This window comes from Dendrobates tinctorius, unplaced genomic scaffold (assembly GCF_039654945.1).
Source record: "Dendrobates tinctorius isolate UK_male_01 unplaced genomic scaffold, ASM3965494v1 ptg000209l, whole genome shotgun sequence".
Classification (NCBI taxonomy): Eukaryota; Metazoa; Chordata; class Amphibia; order Anura; family Dendrobatidae; genus Dendrobates; species Dendrobates tinctorius.
Window position 1 is genome coordinate 2,409,262 of NW_027361876.1, and position 22,003 is coordinate 2,431,264.

At 46.1% G+C, this 22,003-nt stretch overlaps 1 protein-coding gene across 1 annotated transcript; it reads left to right on the top strand.

Annotated features, from left to right (window-relative positions):
* Positions 1-17,346: 17,346 nt before the first annotated feature.
* On the top strand, positions 17,347-20,307 carry LOC141058093 (uncharacterized). Its single transcript, XM_073554242.1, has 2 exons — positions 17,347-19,903; positions 20,119-20,307. The coding sequence occupies exons 1-2, from the start codon at positions 17,500-17,502 to the stop codon at positions 20,166-20,168; spliced, it is 2,454 nt and encodes an 817-aa protein (XP_073410343.1). The 5' UTR covers positions 17,347-17,499; the 3' UTR covers positions 20,169-20,307.
* The last annotated feature ends 1,696 nt before the right edge of the window (positions 20,308-22,003 follow it).

A 22,003-nucleotide genomic window follows, 5' to 3' on the forward strand; every position in this document is an offset into this window, starting at 1 on the left:
CAACTGCTCCAGATGGTTCACACATGAAGAGACCCGTACAACTTCACACAATCCTTCTTCCCAGTCAACAGGTTCGGAGAGAAAACCCAGATCCCACTCCCACCTGATCATATAGGGCAGTTTTGTATTATCCGGCGGGTCATTCAGGGCTCTATATAGTAATGAGATACCTCTCGGGCCAGAATCAGGCAGCAGAAAATAACCGTTAACTGTGTTATTTAGTTGTGAATTGAAAAAAACCGAGTCCGGTGAATTATGCAAGATATGACGTGTTTGTAGGTATTGGTAAAAACACCTCCAGGTGGCCGGAAACTCAGCAGCCAGTTGGTCAAACGGGATTAACCCACCACTCCCCACCAGGTCTCCCAGACTCACAATTCCGGCAGCAACCCATGACTGAAGATTAAGGTATGGAATATGCATCTCAAGGGCCTTTAACGATATGGAGTGGCGTGATAGTTTAATAAGAGATGGGACCACTGTCCTCCAATGATGTAGCGCAGCTTTCATAGTTGGCAAAAGTGGGGAATATTTAGTAGTTTTAATAGCTTCAGTCTCCAAAATATATTGGGTAGACCTGGCGGTAGCATAATAGTTTTCTATTTGAAGCCATTTATGGTCTCTGTCCACTTGCCACCAGTCTCTCAGTCCCGTCATTATAGCGGCTTTATGATACTTTAACAAGTTAGGTACCCCCAGTCCCCCTTTTTTATAAGGGAAATACATTAGGGCCCTGGAGATCCTAGACTTTTTATATGACCAAATATAACTATATGCCATAGTTTGTAATCTTAGAATTCTTTTTTTAGGGATTATCATTGGTATGCACCGGAGTAGGTAAAATATTTTAGGTAGGACAATCATCTTAAAAGCATTAATCCTTGCAATCCAAGAGGTCTGGACAGCATGAAGCTGCTCCAATTGTTTCTTAAGCTGTATTTCCAAATTAGTAAAGTTCCTATCCACAATCTGCTCAGAACCCGTCAGTGTAATGCCCAAATATGGAATACCCTCTCTCATCCACTTAAATGGAAAAATGGCCTCCAGCCTTGTCTTTGCCGCACAAGGAACCTCCACCGGAAACGACAGGGATTTTGTGGGGTTCAGTTTATAGTATGAGACCTTGCTAAATTCCCCAAGTTCACAAATAATCGCAGAAAACGAAGATTCTAAATTTACACAGGATAGAATGACATCATCGGCGTATAGACCGACTTTGTGCTCCACCTGTCCAACCCTAATCCCAGAAATGCCCGCCGACATTCTAATGCGCTCGGCAAGCGGCTCCATGCACAGCGCAAAAATAACAGGCGAGAGCGGGCACCCCTGTCTCGTACCGTTCGTGATCTGGAATGGGCCGGACAAGAAGCCAGACGTCAAAACCCTGGCGCAGGGGGTCGAGTACATGGCACAGATTGCAGATAATATAGGGCCCGACAGTCCAAATTTCTTCAGGACTGCTCTTAAATATCCCCAGTGCACCCTGTCAAAAGCTTTTTCAGCATCAAGTGACAGGAATGCACTGGGTTGGCCAGACAGCTCAGATATTTTAATCAAATTCAACATACGTCGTATGCCATCCTTCGTCTCCCGTCCTGCAACAAAGCCCACCTGATCTGGTGACACTATAGTCGGTATAATTAGTTTCAGTCTAGATGCTATGATTTTAGTAAAGAGTTTGACATCTGAATTTAACAAAGCAATGGGTCTGAAATCTCCGGGATGTGTGAGTGATTTCCCCGGTTTTGGTATAGTGGAAATAGTGGCCTCTAAATTAGTGGCCATCACAGTACCAGCGTCTGCCAGTGTGTGAACAGACGCTGTAGATGTGGTGTTAATTGCTGAGAAAAGGTCCTATATTAATCATTCGTTAAGCCATCCGGGCCTGGGGCTTTATGAAGTTTAGTCTGTTTAATCGCCTGCTGAATTTCTGCAGCCGCGAAGGGGGCGGTTAAATAATTTAATTAGTCAATGGTAATACATGGCAAATTAACAGAATCTAAGTATGCATCAATAGATGTTTTGTCAGGTTGAGGGGTGGAGGCATCATCTTTTAAATTATAGAGGGCAGTGTAATATTGAGCAAAGGCTTGCACTATGTCCCGTGGGTTCCTAAGGGCTCTACCTTGCTCATCCAATATGTGGTCAATTCGTGACATGACCTCCCGTTTACGAACTCTGCGAGCTAGAAGCGCTCCCGCCCTGTCCCCGGTAGCATATAGGTTAGTTTTAAGTTTCCTCATATTGTATGCATATTTGTATAGGAAATTTTCCCTTAATTTAAATCTAATTTGGGAGATCTCCTCAGAGACGGAGGGCGTATGTGCAGCCTTAGGCCTCTTTCACACATCAGGTTTTCGCCGTCAGGCGCGATCCGGCGCTTTTGACAGAAACCGGATCCGGCGAAATGCAATGCCGGATCCGGTTTCCCCCCCATTGACTTGCATTTGCGCCGGATCGCGCCGGATGGCCATGCGTTTCATCCGGTTTTCGCCGGATCCGGCAATGTGTCGCGATCCGGCGTCTGGAAAAAACATCTACTGTAACGTTTTTTGTCTCCGGCGAAAAAGCCGGACACGCCGGATCCGGCGCGTCCGGCTTTTTCACACAATGAAAGCCTATGAGCGCCGCAATGCGCCGGATCCGGCGAAAGCCGGATCCGGCGGCCGGATCCGGTTTTTTGGTCTGAGCATGCTCAGTAGCTCTGCCCACAGGAGATATGTAAAAGCAAGACAATGGGACCCTCAGCCACACCCAACATGCCACCCAAGCCAAGAACCAGGAGCAGGAGAAGGCAGCAGACATCTGCAGCAGCAGCACCATCAGCACCACCCCAAATGGAGCAGCAAATGGAACATGCTGAGGAGGGGAGTCCAGCAGCAGATGAGAGACGGTAATTATCAAATCCCCCATTCCTCCAAACTAGGGCCATGGAATATCAAGATATTCATTGGCCCTTTGTTTCTCTTTATTCAACAGCCGCCAAAGAGATGCAGCAGCAGCAGCAGAAATGGCATCACTGGCAGCAGCAACAGCAGCAGCAATACCCACAGCCATGGAGTCTGGCCATCAACAGGACAGCACATCTTCTTCTGGGAGCCCTCCCTCGCATCGTCAGCGTTTGACGGTAAGTTTTTATTTCCAAAATCCATCATCTCTGTAATATATGTCTATTCATTGACTTTTATTTCAAAACAGGAATCACAAGATGAAGAGGAGCTCCCAGAAGAAGAAGGAAGGGGTGGACAGACACCTGGAGTGGGCTCACAATTGGTAAGTTTTTTGCATCAAACGCAGAAACACAACATCACACTACACACAACACATAGAAAACAATGTTCTGCAGACTACACACAGCAAACAAATGCCTACATCCAAAGACATAACATTTTTTGTTTTCTTCTCTAGTCTTCCCAATCTGGTGCTCGGCCAAGAGGTCCTCGCAGTGCCTCCCAGGGTCGTCGGCGACAGCAACGCGGCGGTCACCAGCGTGTAAGTATAAATATTTTTGCTTTGTTTTTTTGCACTTTTTATTTCATTTCTTTTGTGGAGGCTAATTATGTTATTTTTGTCTTTTTCTTTAACAGCCTTCACAGCGTGCTCCCGACTCTGACGGTGAGGATGGAGGGATTGATGTGGCCCGCCTCATCGATCTCGTCAGAGAAAGGGAGCCGCTCTGGAATATGGCTGACCGCCGCCACGCTGACCTGATCGTTACCCGACGACTCTGGGAGGAAATCTGTTCTCTCCTTGTGGGCCGCTGGGAGGACCTCGAAGCTCGGGCCCAGATTAAAGAGCGTAAGTATATACAGTACCGGTTGCTTGATGTAAACCAGTGTTTCCCGAACTCCAGTCCTCGTGGTCCCCACGGATCATGTGTTCAGGATTTCTATTTACTATGGAAATCCTGAAAACATGACCCCTGGGGACCATGAGGACTGGAGTTTGTGAAACACTGATGTTGTATACTAACCACTCCTTTCTCGTTTCAGGGAACAGAATTGTGAATCGGTGGCGGTCTGTGAGGGATCGTTTCAAGAAGGAGTTCAATAAAGAGATGCGGGCCCCGAGTGGATCTGGAGGACGCAGGAGCAAGTACAAGTACGCACAAGCCCTGTCGTTCCTCCAGGAAACAATGCTCACCAGAAGGTAAATATTACACACCACATGTGAAAAAAATGTTAGATGTAACTTTTTTTTTCAGCCAGGGCCATACCATGTCAGTATTTTAATTGGTTTTTTTTCTCTTTATTACACAGCACGGTGAGCAGCACTCGGAAGCCTGCACAATTGGACCCTTCTGAGGCGATCCCTGAGGAGACCGGCACCGAGGGACACTTCGACCGCCCCGGTACATCTGCACCTTCCCAGCCTTCCCACACATTCGACCCATCTGTCCCATCCACCAGCACAGGAGCATCGTGGCCGCCTACATTACATGAAGCTGCTGGTGAGGAGATCGCTTTCCCTTTACCCCACCCTTCTGCCCCTGCCACCTCTAGTACACCTGCGGGTACTGGGCGGCAGCGGCAGAGGGGTCAGGAAAAGAGTTATGCTCAAGAGTTCTTGCATCTGAATGCATCTTTCCAGAACTGTCTCAAAGTCTTGTCAGAGCAAATCTCCGCAGGCTTTCAGCAGATCAACTCCAGCATTCTGGAGGTGAAGACACTTCTGCAAACCATGCATTCAGAAGCAAGATCTTCGCCAAACCACACCTTTTTCAGGTCTGTTGTGGAGCGCATGGCAACACTATCTCCTACCCAGCAGATGCATGTAATGCATTCGTGCCACGGTGCTCTACAGCAGGTTACCTCCCAACCTCCACCTCCCACCACTGTAGTTCCTCCACCTGCACCCCCTCCAGCCACTTTCCATCCTCCCCCTCCTATTACATCTGCACCCCCTCCAGCCACTTTCCATCCTCCCCCTCCTATTACATCTGCACCCCCTCCAGCCACTTTCCATCCTCCCCCTCCTATTACATACCAGCAACCTCACCAGTACCAGCAACCTCCCCAGTACCAGACATCTCCCCACTTCCAGCAACCTGCCCCGTACCAAACTCCTTCCCCGTACCAAACTCCTTCCCCGTACCAAACTCCTTCCCCATACAACTTTCCATCAACATCATCTGCTGGAGGGGATCTCCAAATCCCCTCATACCATGCACTGTCCTCCCTCCCCCACTGCATCTAACTCACTCTCTGATTTTGAACCAGTCAAAGAAGAAGAAGTAAGCAGGCTCCTTGCATCTTCTCGCCCAACTACTTGCACCAGTGACCCATTTCCGTCACATCTCCTCCAGTCCCTTTCCCCTGCTGTCACCCCTCACCTAACTAAAATATTTAACCTCTCTCTCTCTTCTGGTATTTTTCCCTCCTCATTTAAGCATGCCATCATACATCCACTACTTAAAAAACCATCCCTCGACCAAAACTGTGCCGCTAACTATAGATCTGTCTCTAATCTTCCCTTCATCTCTAAACTCCTGGAACGCCTGGTCCACTCCCGTCTTATCCGCTATCTCTCAGAAAACTCTCTTCTTGACCCTCTCCAATCCGGTTTCCGCTCTTTACACTCCACTGAAATTGCCCTCACTAAAGTCTCTAATGATCTGCTAACAGCTAAATCAAATGGTCATTACTCCATGCTAATTCTCTTGGATCTCTCTGCAGCATTCGACACTGTGGATCATCAGCTCCTCCTCACTATGCTCCATTCCCTTTGGCCTCAAGGACACCGTTCTCTCCTGGTTCTCCTCCTATCTCTCCAACCGCTCCTTTACTGTTTCTTTTGCCGGTTCCTCCTCCTCTCACCTTCCCCTTACTGTTGGGGTTCCTCAAGGATCGGTTCTAGGCCCCCTCCTCTTCTCCTTGTACACTGCCCCTATTGGTCAAACAATCAGTAGATTTGGTTTCCAGTACCATCTCTATGCTGATGACACCCAATTATACGCTTCTTCTCCTGACATCACGCCAGCCTTTCTAGAAAACACTGGCGATTGTCTAAACGCTGTGTCTAATATCATGTCCTCACTATATCTGAAACTGAACCTGTCAAAGACTGAACTCCTTGTGTTTCCTCCCGCTACTAATGTACCTACACCCGACATTGCCATTTCCGTCTGTGGTTCCACTATTACTCCCCAGCAACATGCCCGCTGTCTTGGGGTCATACTTGATTCCGAGCTTTCCTTTGCCCCCCACATTCGATCACTGGCTCGCTCTTGTCATCTGCACCTCAAAAACATTTCTAGAATTCGACCTTTTCTTACTTTTGACTCTGCAAAAACTCTTACTGTTTCTCTTATTCATTCTCGTCTCGACTATTGTAACTCTCTTCTAATCGGTCTCCCTCTTACAAAACTCTCCCCTCTCCAATCTGTCTTGAATGCTGCAGCCAGGATCATATTCCTCACCAATCGTTACACCGATGCCTCTACCTTGTGCCAGTCATTACACTGGCTACCTATCCACTCCAGAATTCAGTATAAACTTATTACCCTCACCCACAAAGCCCTCCATGGCTCAGCACCACCCTACATCTCCTCCCTTGTTTCAGTATACCACCCTACCCGCGCCCTCCGTTCTGCTGATGACCTGAGGTTAGTATCCTCAATAGTCAGAACCTCCCACTCCCGTCTCCAAGACTTTACACGTGCCGCGCCAATTCTTTGGAATGCACTTCCCAGGTCAATACGATTAGTCCCCAATCCCCACAATTTTAAGCGTGTCCTGAAAACGCATTTATTCAGACTGGCCTATCGCCTCAACACATTAACCTAACCTATCCCTGTGTGGCAGAGCCAAAAGTTTTACCATAACCAGGTTCCCAGCATCATGTTCCCACATGCTTTATGCATCCATTAGCCCTCTGTGTCTGTACTGTTACACACTTAACATTATGGCTGGTCCATACAATCAGGGCAACTGTTACCACCCACCTTTCGTGTCTACCTCTTTCCTCATAGACTGTAAGCTTGCGAGCAGGGCCCTCACTCCTCTTGGTATTTGTTATAATCTACTGTATGTGATTATTGTTATGCTGTAATGTCTATTGTCTGTACAAATCCCCTCTGAAATGTAAAGTGCTGCGGAATATGTCGGCGCTATAAAAATAAAATTTATTATTATTATTATCTGCTCCTACAGTCCCTGCCCAACCCTCCACTCCACCGCCCACCACCTCTTCTGCCTCCCACATGTCCACCCATTCTGTAGCTTTTTCCACACCTTCACCTCTAACTGTTCCTTCCCCACCACGATCCCAGTCCTCTCTCCACACACCCAGTGTCGAAGTGTCCCGCAGCCCCTCCAGCAGTATTTCCACCCCACAGTACACAGATTTGTAATGTGTGTTTTTTGTAATAAAAATGCCCATTGGGTTTAAAACCTTTATTAAAAAAGTTTTTTGCACTTTAAAAACATTTTACAAAAAAAAAAAAAAATTTAAATAAAAGTTAAATTATCGTTTCACAATGGTTGTCTGTCATTTCTTTCTGCGGCGAACTATGTTTTAAAAAAAGGTTAAATACAGGGTATTTCAAAGGTAAAAAGGTATTCAAAACCAGGTATATAACTGTTGGTAAATTTTAGCTTTTTGCCACAGTTGTGTTCCTGGTTGTGTTTGAAGCAAAGTATTTCACCTAAAAAGTTGTGTTTATTGTTGGTGATTTCCTACCAATGTACACAACTTTTGTTAAAAGGTGAAATACTTTGCATAAAACACAACCAGGTACACACCTGTGGCCTAAAGGTAAAAATAGTAAGACCATGACAAGATAGCCAACTTTGGTTGGCAAAGGTATATACTGTTGGTCCAGAAGGTACACAAGTTTAGGGCACAAATCTTTCACACTCTGTCATCCCAGTGTACTCTGCCTTGAGGTGACATAAAGTATAGTGGAAAATTGTCCCTGAAACCGTCACAGAACTTCTAGTGGTAATATTTCCAATGACAACATCCATCTTCGCCAGTAACTTGCTCTTCTCTCCAACCTGCACTTTCTTCTCTACAACCTGTCAAAGAAGGGCTGTAGGAACATGCTATATCTAGTTTTCCAGTAGCCAATCCCATTCGGAAGGCCACAAGGGTCAATTTTAAAAACCGGATCCGGCGTAATCCATCGAAAAACGGATAGAAAAACGGATAGAAAAACGGATGAACCGGATGAGACGGATCCGGTTTTGTCTGTCAAGAACAAGACGGATCCGGCAGAAAACCGGATCCGGCACTTCAGGTTTTACAAAACATTTGCCGGATCCGGCATTCCGGCACGATGCCGGATCGCGCCTGACGCCGAAAACCTGATGTGTGAAAGTAGCCTAATTAATAGCATCTAAATAATGTAAACGGGAGAGCAGAGCCTCTCTACTGGCTTCTCTTTTCTTCTTTAAATATGAAGCTTGTTGTAGGAGAACCCCCCTAACCACCACTTTGTGAGCAGACCAAAGGGTCTTATCAGAGACCTCCCCATTATCGCTTATTTGAAAGTAGCCCTCCAGCTCCGAGGAAACCTTATCAACCACCTCCCCCCTCAGCAGCAATGAGTCATGAAGACGCCACCTGAACGCAGGGTCAGCCTGGTGGGCAAGAGCAAGGGTCAGAGAGACAGGAGCATGGTCAGACCAGGCGATTAGGCCAATAGTGGCATTTAGACACCTGCTTAGGGTCGCACTATCTATTAAGAAATAGTCGATACGGGAGTATGTGGAGTGCCTAGGAGAATAAAAAGTATAATCTCTTTCCGATGCATGTGAGTATCTCCAAAAATCATGTAGGTGAAATTCATGGGATAGGAGGTTCAAACCCCTCCTAGTTCTCTTCCTTCCTGAAGAGCAGTCAAGGTCCGCATTCATGGGGAGATTGAAATCACCACATATGATATTGCTACCCTTCGCTTTTAAAGAGATACCATTAAAGGTAGTTCTCAAAAATTTGTGTTGGCCTTCATTGGGAGCATATACATTTGTCAACGTGTGCACCTCTCCATTTAGCAGGCAAGTGACTGTCAAGCATCTACCTACGGAGTCAGCATATTGTGATAACAATTGAAATGCTATTGTATGTTTCACCATAATGCACACACCAGCCTTTTTGGTCTGACCATTAGCAAAAAACATGTGGGGGAAGTGAGGGTGTCGAAGCCTGAAATTATCGGCTTCCAATAGATGTGTTTCTTGAAGGCAGACAACATCTGCCCGTGACCTCCCCACCTCCCTCCACATCATAGAGCGTTTTTCAGGGGAATTTAGGCCCCTAACATTCAAGGATAAGATTTGTATACTCATAATACTGATACGAGAAGTTCACAGTGCTGCCGGCAGAATGGAAATGCACACTTAATATAGTCACATATAGCATGCTAGAACCAACACATCTACAAATACACTGAGAGTCCATTGTAGCACATAGATGCCTGGGTATTTGGGAGGAAAAAACCTGGAAGAAAAAATGGGAGCAGATATACTTACAGACGGGCCAGAGTATTGACCCGAAAGGATGCCAAAAAGAAAATAAAAAAGAGAACAGACAAAAAAAGAAAGGAAAAGTAAAAAAGAAAAAGATAAGAAACCAAAACATAGTCAAATATATGAGAGCCACTCGTATAAACATCCAGAACAGTTCGGATGATCCGCAGATCAAGGATCTACGAGGGGGGTGGAAGTGAAAAGTTCACGAACCAAGGCCCACTAGGAAGCGTAGCAGCAGAGTCCAGTTATCCAGACTCATACCATGCAGTACAGTCAAGCCATAGACCACTCCAAAGCCACCTTCCGACCCGTGTCAGCTTGTCTCGGTGAAAAAAGGATCTTCCAGCTCGTGAGCTTCTCCTCCGCTTGCTTAGGAGAGGAACAGACGACTGTACTTCCGTCATGAGTAATGAAAAGCCTCACAGGATTGAAACCCCACCAATATTTCACGGAGACCTCCCTTAAGGCTCTGCAGACGTGGGCATATTCCCGCCTCTTAGACAGCGTAGCAGCCGACAGATCTGGGAAAACTTGCAGTGCCTGAAACTCAGAAGGAAGCTCAGGAGGATTTCTTATTTGTCTCAGAAAGGTCTCTTTAGTAGTATACAGGTGTATCCTTGCAAGAGTGTCCCTGGGGAGAGGCGAATCCAAGTGCTTGGGTTTGGGCGTCCTGTGGACCCTGTCAACTAACAGGTCCCTTGGGGAGAGCGATGGCAGGACAGCTTGCATATAGTTTTGGAGGAAGGGGACCAGATCTTTATCTCCTATAGTCTCTGGGATGCCTCTTATACGAAGATTATTTCTTCTAGATCTGTCCTCCAGATCGTGTATTTTATCAAATGCCCCTGCCAATCTACCTTTCATGGCTTGATTCTCATCCACAAGAGCGTTGATAACTGAAACATACTCAGACATCTTGTTTTCTAAGTGGTCTGTACGTACTCCTAAAGAGTTAACTTCTCCTCTTATCTCCTTTAACATGTCCTGCATGTCCTCCCTTAAAGAAGTGCGTATAGATGCCAGGAAATCCCTCATGTCCCCCCTAGTCATAGGTGCAGAGTTACTGTGATGTGTATCTGCTGAGGTCTCACCTCTCTCTGAGCCCTGGGAGCTGTGGGAGGAACGAGATGATCCTGTGGGAGGGGAAGCTGCTGCCATTTTCCCTGCTGCATGTGCAGTCTGAGTCCTCAGAAAGAAGTCAGGCAGGCGCGGAGGAGAAGCCTTGCTCTGTGTTCTACCATGGGTCATCATGTGCCCGGGGGTGTTAGGAAGCCGGCGGTGCACTGCACGGCGGTCGAGGAAGCCGCTGAATGCCGATATGAGCCGATGTAAGTCTGGAGTCACTGGAGCTCTGGAATCACACTCCCTCCATCTTCAGCCAGGTTACGCATCCATATGCGATTCGCTTCTCTACGTGCAGCAGCGCAATCAATTTGATCCATCTTTGCAATGTTGCCTCAATATTGTTGCCTGAGTGTTGCCTCCCAATGTTGCCTCACAGTGTTGCCTCACAGGCTAACGTTCAAAAAAGGCTCATGCCTTAACTCGACACCAGGGAGAGCTGCACTCCTTATTAGATATGTCACTTAACTCCTATACAGGGTCTTACAGTACTTAGGTATCCATGGTTATGCCCACGCATATAGTCAGTTAGCTGCTAGTGGTAGTAACTATGGATACCTAAGTTACTGTTGAGCTGTGGATGACTCATTGCGCCCAGACAGACGGTTGGGCTGTGGATGACTCATTGTGCAGAGACACAAGGACATGTCCAAATTAGGTATATGGATATTTTTTATGGTTTTTTCTCATTTACTTTTAGAAGCACAATAAAGCTTTGCTGGGCTCCATAGTTAGACATTCGTGCAGTTGATCAATCTTATCAATTCGTAAGCATGAATTTGCTATCATTGCCTGTCATGTGAGCTCCATTAAAAAACTATTCAGCCATTACATAAGAATTGCAGGTTTTTTGTTTTTGACTCATGTCTTTAACCAAATAATGATTTAGAAAAAAGATGTCATGTGCTCAAAAATTCTATTGGGAAAAACTACATCTTATCCTACAAAATCAAAACCCCCTACTACCATCAACCTCAAAAAGTTACAGAAAAATAAAGATAAAAAATCATGGGCATCAAAATATGGTGAAGAAAACAAAATCTCGATTTAAAATTGTTGTGTAAAAGTATTAAAACGTTTAAAAACTAAATAAATGTGATATCATTATAACTGAATCAACCCATAGATTAAAGAGAACATGTTAATTATAGCTGACGATGAATGGCGTACAAAAGCAATTAAATAAAACCCAGAATCAGTGTTTTCTGTTTATTTTGCCCTCCAAAAACCATAATAAAGTTATATGTACCACAAAATGACACCAATGAAAACTAGTTCACCATAGATGCTCCAATGATTGAAGATTGTAAAACTTACTGCTCTCAGAATATGGCAAAACAAAAACTTTTCTTTCTTATAAAAGTATTTATTGTACAAAAAATAAAGCACAAGTAAAACTATATCAGTTTGGTATAACCAGGGCCGGTTTTAGAGAAAATGTGGCCTTTGTCAAAAGTTTAAAGTGGGGCCCCAAATGCTCACATATTGCACCATCACAAAAACATTTTGGTTGTATTTATATGCGCTGAGTTCAGACCGTTAAATGTGTGTGACTGACAATAATTAAGATACAGGAAAGATGTATATCTTTGTACCGTGTTAGCCAGTGGATAGAAAAATATTCAGGATTGAGAGTCCTCAGTAGTTGATACCTTTTAATGGCTAACTGAAAAGATGGTAATACATTGCAAGCTTTCGAGACTACTCAGGTCTCTTCATCAGGCTAGACTAATACAAAATCTGAAGTCACATATTTATGCACAATACAGCCTAGAAAAAATGCAATAGATAAGACAAGTGACGTGAAGCAGAGCTATCAATATGGGAGAGGGAGAAACATAAATATAAACATTGGACCAGTTCATAGATAAGGAGTCTGGATGTTTTATGGTCCTCTGATTGGGGTCTAGTTCTGTGTTGCCCCGCAAGGTTTTAAAAGGAAATTCCTTAATTGATGTAAAAAGACATAAATCCATGCGACACATTCATTCCAGCACTGAGAGTGTCAAAGTTCGTCATAAATTTGTACTCCCAAACTCGTCTCTCTCTCTGAGATGTGAAGTTACCTTTCAATACCAGTAATTTCATATCCATGCTGCTGTGATCAGTGATACAGAAATGTTTTGCCACAGGTAGATCCATTCTTTTTTCTCTTATTGTGTGACGATGAGCATTCATCCTTGTTCTAAGCTTTTGCCCTGTCTCCCCCACATACAGACCCCCAGTTGGACATTTAGTACAAATAATTAAGTACACCACATTAGATGTAATGCAGGTGAAAGTACCTGGGATCTTGTAGTCCTGATGTGAGTTGGGGATCTTTATCTTGTCCGTGGTCATTATAAATGGACAGGTTTTACATTTTTTCTAAATGTCCAACTGGGGGTCTGTATGTGGGGGAGACAGGGCAAAAGCTTAGAACAAGGATGAATGCTCATCGTCACACAATAAGAGAAAAAAGAATGGATCTACCTGTGGCAAAACATTTCTGTATCCCTGATCACAGCAGCATGGATATGAAATTACTGGTATTGAAAGGTAACTTCACATCTCAGAGAGAGAGACGAGTTTGGGAGTACAAATTTATGACGAACTTTGACACTCTCAGTGCTGGAATGAATGTGTCGCATGGATTTATGTCTTTTTACATCAATTAAGGAATTTCCTTTTAAAACCTTGCGGGGCAACACAGAACTAGACCCCAATCAGAGGACCATAAAACATCCAGACTCCTTATCTATGAACTGGTCCAATGTTTATATTTATGTTTCTCCCTCTCCCATATTGATAGTTCTGCTTCACGTCACTTGTCTTATCTATTGCATTTTTTCTAGGCTGTATTGTGCATAAATATGTGACTTCAGATTTTGTATTAGTCTAGCCTGATGAAGAGACCTGAGTAGTCTCGAAAGCTTGCAATGTATTACCATCTTTTCAGTTAGCCATTAAAAGGTATCAACTACTGAGGACTCTCAATCCTGAATATTTGACAATAATTAAGTCATTTGACGCTTGTTCCTGAGTTTCTTTACACTGGTTGAGGAACAATGATGGGCACAGATAGTCCTCGATACAGTACAATGCAGGTCCCATATAGTACATATAGTATAAGGCACTCCCCATAATCCTTGATAGAGTATACTGCAGCCCCCTCACAGTAAATTGCAGCCCCCTCACAGTATACTACAGCCACACACACATTATAATGCAGCTCTACCGCACGCACAGTAAAGTGCAGCTCCCCTAACACAGTATAGTGCAGCTCCCCCAACACACAGTACAGTGCAGCTCCCCACCAACAATAGTATAGCGCAGGTGCAGTTCCCCCAATACACAGTGCAGTGCAGCTCCCCTACACACACAGTATAGTCCATCTCCCCCACACAGTATAGTGCAGCTCCACCAACACAAAGTATAGTGCAACTGCCCCAACACACAGAATAATGCGGCTCCCCCCACACAGTATAGTGCAGCTTCCCCCAACACACAGCATAGTGCAGCTCCCCCAAAACAAAGTATATTGCGGCTTACCCAACACACAGTATAGTGCAGCTCCCCTCAACACAGAGCATAGTTCCACTCCCTCAACACACAGTACAATGCAGCTCCCCACCAACACACAGTATAGTGCAGATGCAGCTCCCCCAACACACAGTACAGTGAAGCTCCCCACCAACACACAGTATACTGCAGGTGCAGCTCCCCCAATACACAGTATTGTGCTGACACACACACAGTAAAATGCAGCCCCTGCACTCACTCATGTTGTGGAATTGCACTTTTGTTTGCAATTTCACCACACCTGGAATTTTTTTCCCGTTTTTGAGTACACGATATGGTAAAACCAATGGTGTTGTTCAAAAGTATAACTCATCCCGCAAAAAACAAGCCCTAACATAGCCATATTGATGGAAAAGTAAAAAAGTTTTGGCTCTGTGAAGGGGAGCGAAAAACAGAAACGCAAAAACAAAAAAGGGCTCCGTTTCAAAGGGGTTAAATCTATGTTCTATTCATGTTTTTTACGGACAGAATATGTAATCTTCTTATACTATGGGCAATCCCATATGTCCATATTTTTTGCAAACAGTTAAATCTCACACTGAAAAAACGCTGATAAAAATCTGATCCAGCACTGTGATCTGTTTTAATTTATTTAAATCACGCATAGTACTTATACACAAAAATAGGACGTCTGAATGAGCCCTTACAGCAAAACGCTGCTGTCGTCAGAGAAAACATGCTTTGAAGAGGGTACTGGAGACTGAGATGACTAGTCATCAAGATTGGCCAAATTGTCTTCTCCCTGATTATTCTGCTGGATGAACACACATGGATTCATCAAATAGTTTTTGATAAAATGCTATTGGAAAATTATTTGAAATGGGTTTTTTTGTGCCTTTGGCGTTTTTTACACCAGTCCCATCTGCCAACTTTTCAAAAAATAGAGTGGAGCTTCATGGGAAAGGTGCGTGGCCAAGAATTTCAGCATGACTCACGCTAGAAAAGTGGTGTAAATTCAACAGATACATAAGCCATTTCTTGTGGTGGATCTAAGATGAAAAATGAGTCAAATACATTAAGAGGCACAAGCTATTTAAAACAGGTACCATTTACTGTATATGCAAATTAACAGTAGCGCGAGCCCTGAGGAATCAATTACTCCTGTGAGCCCTGGGCACCCCAGTCTGACTAGATTATGCATCTTCAAAGTGGTTAGAAATTGTAAAAACTTTTTGAGCACTTTTTAGGATAACTTAAAAGTAACCTGTCGAGTGGAACCTGTAATGTGGGTCTTAAGTGTGCTTTGTTGATGTACATGACCTCCGCATTCTTCCCTATCATGCTTGACCAATCTCATTAGAATGGTCAGATTTCACTAAGCTTGAGTGACTTCTCAAAGACTTCATCTGGAAAAGCTTCCTCTGTACAGACTTTAAAAAGTCATTTATGAGCAATCCCATGTCTTAGGATGCTGCTGTGACTTTGTTTTTGTTGAAGTAGACCTGCATGCTTCCACATGTTATGGGCAAGCATCAGAGATTCCTGCAGCAGAGGATATTCCGGGTCACACTTAACATATGAAATATCGGTCCGAGTCTCCCTGCCGAGAGTCGCAGGAGTGTAATCTGACTGTCATGCGAGTATAATCCGATTTCTCACATCTGAACTTTAACATACAGCAATTCTCTGTCATTTACACATCATTTTCAAATGAAATATTCTTCAAAACACACACACACACACTATATATATATATATATATATATATATTGTGGTGTGACAGGTGATCGCGTGGTTAATGGGAGATATGTCACATGGAGGGATGCTCCCTGCGATGCAACCCGGAGTATTTTTCCTATAGTGTACATGAGCACTAAAGATGTCATTTAGTGCACTGGGTGCGGAATGTACTCCGTTTTGCCTGAAGATATGTGTATGTTCAGGACATGTGGTGAAGTCCTGACCATGTGACCAGCTCATGTGATCCATACCTCACCTATGGGTGTGGTTACAGGGCTATGTAATTAAGGTGTTTGGCACATGTGAGAGAGACTGTGAGGAAGTCTGGCAGAGTGTGGACAGACTTCCATGTGTCCAGGTGCGACACTACAGAGAGTGGTCTGTGTTCCAAGGAAGGAGAAGCCTTCCTGTGTCTGCGGCTGCAGATAGAGCGCTGCTCTGGACATTGCCCTGACCTGTGTGCACAGGACCTGAGGGAACACAGCCCAGCTAAGGACTGTTTATGTGCTGTCTCTGGTTTATGGAGTAATAAACCCTGTGAAATTTTAAAGGAACGTGCCTCATGTTTGACTCCCGCCGCACCTAAGCGAGTCGAATCCTTACAATTGGTGACAGACTGCGGGCAGCGATTCCCAGGAGCACAGACGGTATGGAAAATCGTGAGTAATACTGACCGAGGTCAGAGGAAATGACTGTATGGAGATTTGTGGGATGCCTATGAGGAGAAAAGGTACCCGAGAACCTGTGTGGCTGACACCAGCAGGTAACGGACAGGAATCCGTGTTGCACTGACCAGAGTCAGTGAGAGACTGTGCTTGTGTTTTTTTTTTTTTTCTCCTCGTTTCTCTGAAAAAAAAAAAAAAAAAAAAAAACCCCGAAAGTGCTTGCTGTGGTGAGGGCGTCACGAAGGTCTCGCAGCGCGGGGACCTGATGTTTTTTCTTTTTGGGATCTCCTATTTGAGCATTGGTAGCAGACGCTGTCTGTCTACACCATCCTGCTGCAGCTTTATTACATATATCTAAGCGGATACAGTAGTTGTGGCTTTACACAACTATAAAGGGTGAGTACCCTGTATTATGTCGTTATACCCATTATACCTGCACTGGTAAGGCCCTATGGGCGCGCTTTTGTGGTTTTTTCTTCCTTTTGAGGGCAACAAGTGGCTTCCGGTGGATCGGCGGGTCCACGAAGACGACGCAGCAGGAGCTGCAGAAACACCAGCAGCTGCTTGTGAGCGACGGCAGGAGCTGAGGCAGTGCCAGAAAGAAGTGGTGTCGTGCTTAAAGGGCCAGTACCAGCCTGAAGGAAAAAAAAAAAAACTGTACTGTGTGAACTGTGGCCTAAGAGGTTCTGCAGGACAGACATGGGGAGATCCCGAAAAGGGGTGGAGTCCCAAAAGGGGCGGTGGCCCAAATCGGGGAGGTAGCCCGTAAAGGGGTGGAGTCCCAAAAGGGGGCGGTGGCCCAAATCGGGGTGGTAGCCCGTAAAGGGGTGGAGTCCCAAAAGGGGGCGGTGGCCCAAATTGGGGTGGTAACCCAAAATGGGGTGGAGTCCCGGGAGGGGGTGGAAACCCAAAGCGGGGTGGTGGTCCAGAAAGGGGCCAAGTTTGAAGAAGTGACAGCACTGGGTGACTCAGTAGGTACGTCTGGAGTACCGCAGTGTATGTGCAGGTCTTTTTCAGAATGTGGAATATCCTTTCCAGGTAGTAATGACGGGCCACAGATGTGTACAGTGATGCTGCACCGGGAAGGAGCCTTTGGTCGGCTGGAATCAGAGAATCAGGTGACTCTGACAGGAACTCCTCTCACTTTCTCTCTGTCGGAGAAAAACGTCAGGGTTCGCTGTAAACACGGGGTCACGGTGAACTACGCAGTATACAGAGTAGTGTTTGAGGGGACCAAGGGTGGTGAGTGCCAAGGTGGAGGGATACCACGGGACTTAGTCTATGCCTGGGAGAGGGGCCGGGACTTTGTTCTGTTTGATGATGTTTTGTCGGACGATGGAGATGCTTCGACTGTGGGGCCAGCGGACACTGAGATAGTGATGGCTCCTGACATGGACAGGTCAGAGGTAGAACTGACCAGAAGAAAAAGTACAACTGCCCAACTTAAGGACCTGACGTCTCGTGATATGACGGATGGTGGGCTGGGAGATGAGACGATTGTGAGTAGCTCGGTCAGTGAACCGACACTACAGTGCCCCTTCTGGCTGGATGGAGAATGGGTGATGGGATTGTTAGACCCTGGGAGTCCGGTATCTGTGCTAAAAACCACTCCTGGACGTTCTGTGTTGCCTGGGACGGTGACGAGAGTGAATGGCTTTGGTGGGGACGATAAAGAACTTTTGACAGCATACCTCTACATTGACACGACTGAGAGTTCCACGTACCATGTAGTGACAGTAGACCCAGACTTACAGTATACTATGGTAATAGGGCGGGACTTAGAAGCCCTGTGGGACTGGTGGACAGAAGGAGAAGTGTCTGTTGATATAATGTGTATGGGAGGTAATGGTGTGAAAAGTCCGCCTCCTAAAGTTGACAGGCCTAAGTTAAGCATGACCAGAGAGAACAGTGCGTCGGCCCCACTTACGGACATGTCACCTGACGGGTACCAGGGAGAGACTGATAGTGGTGTGGTAATTAAAAAGAGTGGACCTGACACCCGAACAGAGAGCAACATGAACATTTCCCATGCGGTGGGGTGTGACACAGGTACCAGGCGTGACTGTAATATGTTATTGCCAGTAGCAACCACTAGGGCTGAAGACAGTCTTTGTCAGACAGAAGCACGAATCCAGTGTAATGACAGTTTGCCCCAGGTAGAAGCGCACCTACGAGACTTGGAGCAAGGGCGCGAAGAGATGTGTCAGCAGCTGGCGAGGGTGTGTCTGAAGGTGGCGAGTCTGGAAGTCGCCAACTCCGCGCAGGTGGAGCGGTTGCACCACCTAGAGTCCGAGCTCTTGGCAGGCAAAGCACTGAGACAAGTGACTGAGCACAGAGTGGATGAGCTGGAGAAGGAAGTCTCTGAGCTCAGAGGTCACCTGTCAGCGTGTAAAACCATGAACAAGACCCTGTTGGAAGATATGGAGGTGCTCAGAGAGGCCCAAGAGAAGTATCAACAGGAGATTCTCAGGAGAGAGGATGAGCGTCGCTACCTGGCAGAGGAGCGAGATAAAGTTCTGCAAGAACTCAGTGGAGTAGGAAAAGGTCTTCTACGGGAGAAGTGGATTGGCGAAGACGTACAGCAGCCGTGCCCGCCTGATAGCAAGGCAGAACTGCCAAAGCCCATCTTGGAAAAGGGTCCTGAAGACTGTAAATCTCAGGAAGATGGTGAGCCAAGGGCTGCACAAGACAGTCATCCAATCGTGACCGATATCTTGAGGGAAGTGTCCGTAGGGAACCCAGAGCCATCTGTTCAGGATGAGAGCAAGTCCACGACCTTCAAGGTTGTAATTGAAGTACCAGAAGACATGCAGGAAGCCTGTGCTGAGGAAGGTGTGCATGAGGCCTTTAGGAAGGCTATAGAAGCATGTAGTGTGATCTGGGCACCAGAGACGAAGCAGCTGGTCATACTGTCATCTAAGGAAGTCACAAGGAAGCGGGTTACTATCCTGAGGGATATGCATCTACAATGCCTCCGCACAAGGCAGATGATCCTGTTGGGAAAAAAAGAAGCCGCTCGATGTCTAGAGTGTGCGAGGAAAGTTCAAAGTCAGCAGGGCATTGCAGAAGACATCATTCAAGTGCCCGGAGGTCTGGTGAGGAAAGTCATCGGAAGGTTTGGGAAAGTGATGCAGGACATGGTGAACAGGTCTGGCGTGATGAGAGTGAGGATTCCGGCTGATGACGAAGCCCAGGACAAGGATGAAGATGGGATGGTTCCATTCCTCATTGTTGGGTCCATGGAGAGCCTTGGGAATATCCGGATGCTCCTGGAGTATCGCGTGTCATACCTGAAAGAAGTAGAGCAGCTAAGACTTGAGAGGAAGCAGATCAGTAGAGAGCTGGAGGAAATGGAAAGAAGATGGCCGCCTCCTTCAACTCGCGGTATAGAAAGACAAAGAGGTTCACTTAAGACTGGAAGTCCTAAAGATGGAGATAAGAGAGTACATAGAGATAAATGGAAGGGCTGCTCTCGGGACCTTATAGACCTTAGGAGAAATGGCCAGCAGAGAGAGGACAGTAGGTGGCCTGATGGAAGAGGAAGTAGTGATGCCTCAGTTAGCTCAGAGCTGAGTGACCTAGGCAGGAGACCCTGTAGAAGACGTGGTGACAAAGAGTCAGTCCAGACAAGAGGTATGGGGGCAAGGGAGTCGCAACACCATACTGACCGCCAGGGATGCGGGTGGTCTGACGTGGGCCCATCTTTATCAAAGAACAAGACAGAGTCGGATAAGGGACGCCTACTGAAGAGTTCACTAGCAGGGCCTGACTTTGATAGACGATTTGACTGGCAGAGACGACCGAGAAGGATCTCTGGTCGAGTAATAGAAAGTGCCAAGCCCCACGGCTTTAGGCAGAGGAGGGGGATATGTGGTGTGACAGGTGATCGCGTGGTTAATGGGAGATATGTCACATGGAGGGATGCTCCCTGCGATGCAACCCGGAGTATTTTTCCTATAGTGTACATGAGCACTAAAGATGTCATTTAGTGCACTGGGTGCGGAATGTACTCCGTTTTGCCTGAAGATATGTGTATGTTCAGGACATGTGGTGAAGTCCTGACCATGTGACCAGCTCATGTGATCCATACCTCACCTATGGGTGTGGTTACAGGGCTATGTAATTAAGGTGTTTGGCACATGTGAGAGAGACTGTGAGGAAGTCTGGCAGAGTGTGGACAGACTTCCATGTGTCCAGGTGCGACACTACAGAGAGTGGTCTGTGTTCCAAGGAAGGAGAAGCCTTCCTGTGTCTGCGGCTGCAGATAGAGCGCTGCTCTGGACATTGCCCTGACCTGTGTGCACAGGACCTGAGGGAACACAGCCCAGCTAAGAACTGTTTATGTGCTGTCTCTGGTTTATGGAGTAATAAACCCTGTGAAATTTTAAAGGAACGTGCCTCATGTTTGACTCCCGCCGCACCTAAGCGAGTCGAATCCTTACTATATATATATATATATATATATATATATATAAATATACTGCTCCAAAAAAATAAAGGGAACACATCCTAGTACATTGTATTGGTTAAGTGTTCCCTTTATTTTTTGAGCAGTGTATATACAGTATGACAGTGACAGACACATATGTATTTATATTGCGTAGATAGATTTGTGGTGCCCCCAGGAGTATGGTCGCCACAGTGGCATTACCTTCCTCCTCGGGAGTGTGATGTCATGCTTGGAAGCAATGAAGGGTCTCTCTATCAGGTAAACACAACACACAGCACAGTTCCCACTCCAGGCCAGCAGAGGGAGCTATGAACCAAAACTGGGGGAGGAGCTGCTCTTTGGGGGCCAGGAAGGGGAAATTAGTTAGTTCGTGTGAGGAGGGAAACGTGTGTGGACGTGAGGGGAGGAGCTGGAGGATTGAGCAGAGTTCAGGCTCACTTCTAGCTGTAGCGCATGGTCTGGAGTCCAGTCTCCAAGGTTGTACGGATACTGATGTTCCTGCAGCAGAAACCGGAGGAATAGGAAGCTGTAAATGCTCTGTTACCACATAAGACTCGGAGGCACAACAGCAACGTGTGAGCCAGAAGAAGGAGGCTACAGCCATCTGCCATACGAGGGAGTTCTAAAAGAGAACAAGCAAGTGGAACTTCAGTGTAACACAGTACTGCAAGTACCTCAGAAAGCGCTAGAAAGGAGACTATACAACCCATCTGCATAGAGAGATTCCTAAGTTGCTTCCAAGCTGGCCAACTCCTGTTCCATCTGTAATCTGGATCCTGGACTGCACTTGCAAGGCAAAGTAAAGGTAACGGAAACTGCACCCTGTTGTGTCATTGCCTTCTTCCTGCAAACCCTCCAGCACTGTTACATCTCTGTGCCAGACACTACACCCTCTTCCTCAACACCTATTACCACTGCCCTGGGACTACAGCTCTACCTGTGGGGAGCTATTACATCTTGCTGCTTTATACCATCTGTCCCAGAGGATCTGCCTGCAGCGTCGGCTTAACCCTTTCATTGCCGAGCACAACAGGTGGCGTCACGTATCATCC

What these genes read in the sequence shown, in the direction of transcription:
- LOC141058093 (XM_073554242.1), top strand. Translation starts at nt 17,500, where the DNA reads ATGTGCAGGTCTTTTTCAGAATGTGGAATATCCTTTCCAGGTAGTAAT. An exon ending in CGGTATAGAAAGACAAAGAG is followed by an intron (nt 19,904 to 20,118) that starts GTTCACTTAAGA and finishes GGTGACAAAGAG; the next exon opens with TCAGTCCAGACAAGAGGTAT.